The 9,590-nt window shown below is 29.8% G+C and overlaps 1 protein-coding gene across 1 annotated transcript; it reads right to left on the bottom strand.

Annotated features, from left to right (window-relative positions):
• Nucleotides 1-332: 332 nt before the first annotated feature.
• On the bottom strand, nucleotides 333-818 carry LOC147807210 (protein GVQW3-like). Its single transcript, XM_087168827.1, has one exon. The coding sequence runs from the start codon at nucleotides 816-818 to the stop codon at nucleotides 333-335; it is 486 nt and encodes a 161-aa protein (XP_087024953.1).
• Between the last annotated feature and the right edge of the window lie 8,772 nt (nucleotides 819-9,590).

Genomic DNA, 9,590 nt, shown 5'->3' with positions numbered 1-9,590 from the left:
CACATGGATCAATAAGTCCCGAGACTAACAATGAAAACAACATTTTTTTTGCAAAATTTTTTTTTATTCATCAACATAATCACCTTTTAGGGTGATACAATCGTTCCAACGCTTTTCCAATTTTTCAATATCATGTTTATAAAAAAAATTATCTTTCGCTTCAAAATAAGCTTCAGTTTCAGCGATGACCTCCTCATTTGAGCCAAATCTTTTTCCCTGGAGCACTTTTTTAAGATCAGCAAAGAGCCAGTAGTCACTGGGGGCTAAATCTGGCGAGTATGAGGGGTGGGGAAGCAGATCAAAGCCCAATTCGTTCAATTTTGCCATTGTTTTCATCGACTTGTGGCAGGGTGCATTGTCTTGGTGAAAAAGGATTTTTTTTCTCTGCATGTGCATGTCACGTAACGACGCAAGAAATCTTTTTTGTTGCGAGTAAATAGCGATAAACAACTTTCTGAATCATCGACTCGTTGCTGTTTTTGTTCCATCGAAAGCAATCGCGGCACCCACTTGGAAAAAACCTTTTTCATGCTCAATTTTTCATGAAGGATAGTAAATACACTTCCATATGATATCTGTGTCATCTCAGCAATCTCACGGAGCTTCACTTTACGATCTTTCATTATAATTTTTGTCACTTCACTCACATTTTCCGGTGTAACGGCTTCCACAGGTCTACCCGAGCGTTCCGCGTCATTTGTGTCGGTACGACCACGTTTAAACTCGGCAAACCACCGACAAATCGTTGCTTTTGATGGACAAGAGTCCGGGTAACATTTGTCAATCCATTGTTTCGCTTGCACGGTGTTTTTACCCATTAAAAAACAATGTTTTATCAGAACACGAAACTCTGTTTTTTCCATTTTTTAAACAAATTATAAAACGACTTTACTCCAACCTCGATAACTCAGCTGTTTCTGGTCCGATCGACTTAAAATTTTGACACGTTTCAAGGAAAGGTTAGTACTCTAGAAAGACCTGGTTACTGGTTTACTACGAGCGCCATCTCTGGGTTAGTCTCGGAACTTATTGATCCATGTGTTTTATATATATATATATATATATATATATATATATATATATATATATATATATATATATATATATATATATATATATATATATATATATATATATATGTAAAGAGAGAGAGAGTAGAATGACATGCCCAGTAAGTAACATAAAAATTTTATTTTGAGGAACTAACTTAACGGACAGAACTAATTTGTACTCCCAATATATTAATAGAAAATGCCACATAGTTTAAATATCAATAACTGGTTGATTGTAGGAAAATTCTGGAATGACAGTTTTCAGTTTGCCATGGAGAAATTTGGCGAAATATCAGAATGTATTTCAAAAGGCTATCTATTTGACTTCATTTATGTGCTTAAACTTAGTTTAATAAACAGTTTTAAACTCTATTAAAGACTAACTTGTATAAAGGTGTAGCATATCTACAAGTTTCAATAGTTATAAAGTAATTTAATTCCGCAGACATTTCCCATTTGAGAGTCTGCTTTACTAATGTCTCTAATGGATGAAATTTCATTTGGGAGTTGGTTCAAACTTTAAGAGCATTTAATGTTTGTGATATCTCCGTTTTAATATTTGTTTAAGGAACTCCTGTTTTGAAATAGTCATAAATAAAGGTTTTGAAAATTTACTGCTTTTCATTTAAATTAAATTAGATTTTTTTTTACATTTTAAAAGAAACGCAGCACTGATATTACAAAGGCACATTTCTTTAAAAAAAATACTCAGTTTATAGAGTTTTGTCGTTACATATTGGGTGAAACTATTTACGACATTTTTTTTAAATGCAGTGCTTCATAAAATGCTTCAGGCCTAATTCTTTACATCATTTGAAAGAGGATGATTTGTTCTACCGGCATCTACGTTATCTTTTATTGTTCGAGATAATTTATGATTAAATTTTCACATCATTAAAATGGAATGTCCAGTCAAACGTAAGTCAGCATTTTTAACACCTCCGTTACTGTGCTTTTAATCGAGATTCACAGACCAAAAAGGTTGCTCGTGATGTTTGTGCTGCGTATGGAAAGGGTGCCATAGCTGAAAAACATCGCTGGTTATTGGTATGCTAATTTAGAAAATAAAAATATTAACCTCGAAGATGTACCCTTTTCTGGCAGTCCCGTTCGACGAAGGGATAATAAACCAACTTTCGGAAGAAAAATCGAGTCAAACAATAATAGAACTGGAATGACAAATTGGAATGATTCCATTCTTTGAACTTCAAAAAAAATGCTCGGTAATTATTTAGTTGCTAACTGAATACTTATATATTGCTACATGATACACATTTCCACACAAAGAAAGACTTTATGTCTTAAAATATCCATTTCATTGCTTTGGTTTTCATGTAAGCAGCGATGATGCATTCTGAAATATTTCAACGTATTGAAAGAACTGAAATTTTTTTTAGTAAGCTAAGTCGATAGGGTTTGCCATTAAAAATTACGTAAAAGTAGCATAGAATAAAAACTTTAAAAACTATTCTTTTTAAATAAACTAAATATGTAATTTTTCTGACAAAAAAGGTAGGAAGCATCATTTCCAGAGCCGTGAGCTGAGGTGATTGTCGGTTGTAATTATAAATAATTCAATCAGAAAAAGCCTGGAAACATTTATTTTATGAAGAAAAACTTTAAAATACGGGTTGGTGAAAATTTCCAGCTTTAGTTCTAGACTTTTCTGTTGTAACCTTTTTTTATACATCCGATTCTTTTATTTGTTCGTTCTACATTTCCATTATTTTCTTATCCATAAGAAAATGCACAAAAAAATATTCGTATATTTGAAAATTACGGAAAATATCACTTTTCCACCAAATTCCAATTATTTCATAGGTATTGCAAAAGATGTTTGAGGCCCCACATTATCGTGGTGGAACACGATTCCGTTCCGTGGTGATTTGCGATCACCATAAAGCTAAGATCTACCACCATAGGGTTATCATTTATTTCGAAGTTGAGAAAGCTTTTTAAATATTAAAAATTACAGTAATATCGATAACCTAAAATCACACTTGTGGATGACTATTTTGCAGATAAAAACCAGAAGTTCTATGAGTGTTGATTGCATGTGTTATTGGATTTGTGCTATGAGTGTTACGTTTCGCTGTGTTTGAACTTTTTGTGATATGAGACATACGTTTCGTCTGTAACGTCTGTTTCCCGAAAGATCAATATTTTGGTAGAAGAATAGGAAATGGTTGTTTAAACAAATAAACGATATTTGGCTGATTAAAGTTCATTTTTTGTACAGAAAAATTTGAGTTTCATTTCACACTAAAAGCTGAAGTTAATTTTTTGCTAACACTAGAGGGCTCCGCCCCCTGCTCGCTGACGCTCGCCAACCCCCGGAGAATTGCTTCGCAATTCTTGCTTGGTTTGCTTCGCAAAACCAAGAATGCTTTGATTTCATATATTTCAATATTAAACTGAATATTAACTGTTATCATCGAAAAGAATTAATTTTCTTAAATGCAGAATAAGCAGTGTGTCAATATCAATGTCACTTTTTTTCGTTGACTACAGTTCCTTCTATGTCCTATTTGTTCTCTAAATGAGCCAAAATTGTCAGAAATTAACATCAATGTGCAGATATAATCTTAATATGAAACTTGTTTAAAAAAAATGATAATCACAATAATACAGACTTTGTCCCAAAGAAATGAATATATTTTTAACACATTTAATTCTTCTATACTATGAAGTTTACGTTTTTCCCGCTTTCAATTAGCTTTCGCATTGAGTTGCGACTTTTTAGTAATGTTAGGTCTTTTCTTTTTAGGCATTACTTGTAAATAAACAAATCGAATTAAGATTTAAAACCAGATTAAACTTACGAATTAACGTTTTAGAAAACAAATAATCAGATTAATCAATATATCAATACGAAATAAGTTGAGATGTTGTAAAACTGAAGAATGAAATTCTAACTATTTTGTGATTGGTTGCATCTCTGAAAAAGAAAATTCAGACTTGTAAATCGCTTTTTTAAGCTTGCCGTTTTCAGACATGTGATTGGCTGTTGTGAACGGCGGTTATTCTTCATTATTAACTGCAAAATCGTGCTTTAAAACTAAAATAAATAAAAATTTAAAATTATGCAAAAGATTTGAATGCCCTAAATGTCTTCCCTGAAAGATTCTGAATGAATTGATTCCTTAATCTTAGATTTTCATCACGTAGTTAAAAAGTTTTTCAGGGGACAAAATTAACTGCAAAAACTTTTTTTTAGAATAGAGAGATAATATTATGATACCAACTGTCATTAAAATTGATTTGTATCTTCTCATAAAAGAACGCCATTTGCATTAAAAAATAAATATAGATAATAATAATAATTAAATAAAGTTTAAGAAATTAAAATAAAATACAATTTATTAAGTATTTTATTGCATATAATACAATATAAAATGCAACTATTGATACTATATTTTTGGGGGGAATTTCAAAAGTCAATGACGATTTTACAATCATGAAAAAAGATTAAGGTTTTTATTAAATCGGATTAAAATATGGTAATTTTATTCTCTTTTGAAAAGCAGACTAGCGAGATAAAATTGCTTCGTTACCAATTTAGAAACCTATCATTTATCTAGAAATAATTTCGAAATATAAATGTATGGAAACAAAAGATTTTCCTTTTCCATTTCCTCCAGTAACTCATTAATCCGAAAACAAGAATTATATTCTTACTTTTATTTCTGATTAAAATAAAATTTAAGAAAAAATTAAATTATAAAACGTTTGTGTCTTTCTTGTTCCATTTTGCTTCATGAGGTGTAAAGAAAAAATTAGGAAAATTCAAGGAAGATATGTAATCCCTGAAAAAAACATTGGTAAAAATCGTTGATAAATCATTTTGTTGACATCAAAATAAGTGTTTTTTTGTTTTTTTAAAGGAATAATTTAACATTTGGTCAGTTTCAAAAATCTTTAAAAAACTATCTCAATTTTGAAACATTAACTCCTTTTTTTATTTCATTACTTTATTTATAATCTAGTATTAATAATATAATTAGCTAAATTGTTGTAAGGTAAAAGTTAAAAAAATTCATAAAACTTCTAAAAATCTATGCGAATAATTGTGTTTCGAAATACGAAATATGAAAATATTTTTGATATTTATATACATGAAAAAGTATTCATTTAAATAGTTACTGTTCTGTTTTCGGCAACTTTTATGTTTCCGTGTATCTTTTATCAATAATGGGTCTAAATCAATTATTCTATTGATTATCTAGCTATTGTGCAAACCAAGACACTTGTTAAAGGGAAAATAAAATCTTTACTGGAATAACAGCAACGTTTCTGTTCACCTAAGTTAATTATATATAATATTATTTATTTTTGCTATTTTTTAATAAAAAAACGAGTTAGTAAAATCCAACAGTCAAAAAATTGTTGATAGAGTCCATTAGTAACCTCTTTTAAAAGAATAATACAAAGAATAAAATGGTTAAAAAGGTTATTACAATTGAGGGAATAAATATTATTTCCTTTATTATTTTTCGGTTTTAATGAATTACGTTAATACAATTTAAAAAATATTAGTTGGCAGAATGAGATAATCAAGCTTTTAAAACTAAACGATGAAGAAACCGTTAATGCACATCAAGGGGTTGGGGCAAACGGGGAATTACCCGGTTTTACCCCGAAAGCACAGGTTATATAGAAACGTAATAGAACAGTGCTATTATTAGACTAAATCCTTATTTTTTTTAAAGTTTTGAATCTTTAGTAAACGTATAATGAATTGAACTAAAAATTATTTTTTAAATGTAATAACCAATAAATAAAGCTAGTTAAAAAACAAGCGAGCATTAGAGAGTTAAAATAGTAAAACAAACTTATCTACACAGACGCCGTGAATTAATCAACAACATGCAAATATGGTAGATCCTTCTTCTTGACTAGTATAAAGCATTTCAGAGTTTTTTCGGGACGCAGTCGAGGACCCACTACCTGGACTTAACCCACTCTCCCCTATGTCTGTATATATATACAATATATATATATATATATATATATATATATATATATATATATATATATATATATATATATATATATATATATATATATATATATATATATATATATATATATATATATATATATATATATATATATATATATATATATATATATATATATATATATATATATATATATATATATATATATATATATATATATATATATATATATATATATATATATATATATATATATATATATATATATATATATATATATATAATACTGAGCCAGAGTTTAATGTAAATGTTCAGGTTAATGAGTGCTTTTAATCTATTATTGAAATTCTTAAGGCAATTTTATTCATTCAAAAAATATATAAACACAAATTACATATATAAATTGAAAATAACTTGTTCCATCAAAGCAATATCACTTAATATCCTATTGACTAGATGATTGATCAGCGTTTTCTGGCATTTATTCACATCTAGGTGTAACTAAGCATCTCTACTTCGAATCTAAGTATACGGATATTAGGGTTATCAGTTAGCAAGGGTGGAAGGTATAGAGATCCAAGGGACGCCGCCCAGATCAATCAAAGGCGTCTATTGTCAAATAGTTCAGAAGAAGGATGACGCCCTACATCATTGGCCGCTAGTAGATCCAAATTCGACTTGGATCTACTCGGAATATTTTATTATCGTAAAAGCATAGATGTCCAGCTTATTCGAACACTTGGATATTTAGATTATATTAATTTTATATTTTCTTTATTTCGTTGATATATGATGTAAAGTATTATTGTTTTGCACAAGTGAAGAGTATTGGATTCTGTTAATCATAGGTAGTTTTTAATTATTTAAATTAAACTAAACGTTTTTCGAATTAAAAGTGAATGTTAATTGAATATGTGTTCTTCAGTTCTAAGTATATTTAGAACATACATAATAGATATTGATTTGGTCACATTCAAATATTCTCTAAATATCCAAAATATTTGTAAAGGAAAAAGGAAAGTTTTTGCAATAAATATAATTCAGAAATATTTTCTTAAAATTGATAAAAATGCAAATATTAGAGATAGGTTTGATGTTGGAACATATCTTTAATGAACGAAATTCTTCCAGATGTTTTGAATTTAAAAAATATTTTTCGAACATATTTATTAAAAGTACAGAGAAATAGAGAAATGTCGTAAGTGACAAAAAGTGTGTGATAATTTTACCTTAAAATTCAAATTCGATTTTTTAGAGTTACTTCAATGGACCTTAGTGTCTTAGGCATGTATATGGTTGATTTTACAAAAAGTCACTAGCAAAGTGATTCGTTTAAATTTTCGTTCTTTTTGGTGTTAGAGAGAGTGAGTACACGTTAGTAACACGATAAATTTAACCTTATTCTGCTAGTTTTGACCATATATTTTTTCTTAGTGTAATATTGACAAGAATAAGAACTTCAACAGGTTTATTTAAAACGATATTATAAATTTATATATTTTCTTCTTCTCAAGCACAGCGGTTGGCATGAACTTCTATTTTATAAAATTATTTTTCTTCTTTTTTGGTACCACTCGCCCCCCAAGATACATGTAAAAGATACATGCCTTGGGCTTTTCGGGCAACATCACTTTAGAGCCTTGCCATATTGCACAATACAAGCACACTTAATGCTCAGGGTCTTCATAATTCGAAATTTTAAGTAGTTCTTTTATAGTCTTAATTCCAGTATCTTTATTTTGGGGTGACCTGAGTCTTGGTAAAATATTATCGATGGTAACACAAAATACATTACTTGGAGATCGGCTAAGGGCGTCTACGTGAGCCATCTTATTTCCAGAACGATGCTCAATTATGTAGTGGAATTCTTGCAGCAAAAGTGCCCAACGAGCTACACGAGTCGACAAATCTCGTTTTGACATAGTCTTTTCAAAAGCAGCACAGTCAGTAATTATTTTGAATGGAATACCTAACAGATAGATGCGAAATTTCTTGAGGGCTTCTACGATAGCAAGAGCTTCAAGTTCGTAGCTGGAATACTTTTTTTCAGCATCAGTCGTTTTTCTACTCATATAGTAAGTGGGGTGAAAATGTTTTTCATCAGGGGGTTTTTGCATTAAAATGGCAGCATATCCTTCTAAGCTGGCGTCTGTGTGTAACTCGGTTTCGTATTTAGGGTTATATATTGAAAGAACAGGATTTTGGGCTAACAAAGATTTTAATTGATTAAACGCTTTCTTTTCTTCAATGCTAAACTTAAACTTATGATCTTTTTTTAGGAGGTCACTCAGCGGTCTAGCTATTATAGAATAGTTCGGAAAAAATTTTCTGAAGTATCCGGTCAATCCCAAAAAACTATGAATTTTTTTCAAATTTGTTGGCTCCGGAAAGTTAAGAACTGCCTTGGTTTTCAAGGTAGATGGGAATATTTTTCCATCCTCTATCACATGACCTAAAAATTCAATGCGCTTCTTTAAGAAATGGGACTTCTTGAAATTAATATTAAGTCCATATTCACTAGCAATATTTAAAACCCGATTAAGTCGTTCAATACCTTCTTCAAGGGAGGAAGACAGAATTATAATGTCGTCTAAATATGGTAAAACTGTACCCTCATTAATCAAAGTTCGGAAAATGGTATTTATGTATCTTTGAAATACAGCGGGAGAGTTGCATAGTCCAAAAGGAACTTTAAGAAATTGATATTGTCCTTCATGTGTCACAAATGAAGTGTATTTTCTACTATCTTTATTTACATCGACATGTAGGAATCCGTTCTTAAGATCAATTGTACTGAAAATTTTCGAGTCTTGTAGTCTATCTAAAATGTCTTCAATTAATGGGAGGGGAAATCTATCTTTGACAAATATCTTATTTAATTTTCTATAATCTATGCAAATACGAGGACATCCGTCTTTTTTCTTAACTATTACAACGGGACTACAATATTCGGAAGAACTAGGCTCCACTATTCCTTGTTTTAACCATTCAACGACTTGAGCTTCAACAGTCTTCTTTTCAGAAAACGGCAATCTAAGTGGCTGGTGAAATATCGGTTCCTGACTTTTAACCAAAATGTTCATTTCCACATTAGTTGTCTTAAGTTTATCTGGCGCATAATCGAAAACTAATTGTTGTAACTTATTTTTTAAAACATTAGGAACACAAGGATCTATGTTAATTTCAACTTCATCAGATATAGTAAGATCGATTGGTAAAATAGACAAATAGTTTACTTCATCAAAACACGGAATTTTATTTTTAATTGTGATACCCTTCTCATTGATTATTGTTTCACCGTGCATTAAGACATTAAGGCCTATAATAGCGTCATACGGCATCATATCATTTTCTACAACACATATTTCAGCCAAATATTTGAAATCGTCAATTTTAATACTTTCTTTAAAATAACCTAAAGGAGTCACTTTTGATTTACCAAATCCGCTTAGAGTAGAATTAAATGGAAATAGTTCTTTGGAGTTTAAATTATTAAAAATTGATCTTTTGATTAAAGTGGCTTGACTTCCTGTATCAATCAAAGACTTCACAGTTAAGTTATCAACCGTTACCATTT

The sequence above is a fragment of the Parasteatoda tepidariorum genome, chromosome 7 (genome assembly GCF_982258835.1).
Source record: "Parasteatoda tepidariorum strain Cologne lab strain chromosome 7, Ptep-v5.0, whole genome shotgun sequence".
Taxonomy (NCBI): domain Eukaryota; kingdom Metazoa; phylum Arthropoda; class Arachnida; order Araneae; family Theridiidae; genus Parasteatoda; species Parasteatoda tepidariorum.
This window is presented reverse-complemented; position numbering and strand designations above follow the sequence as displayed.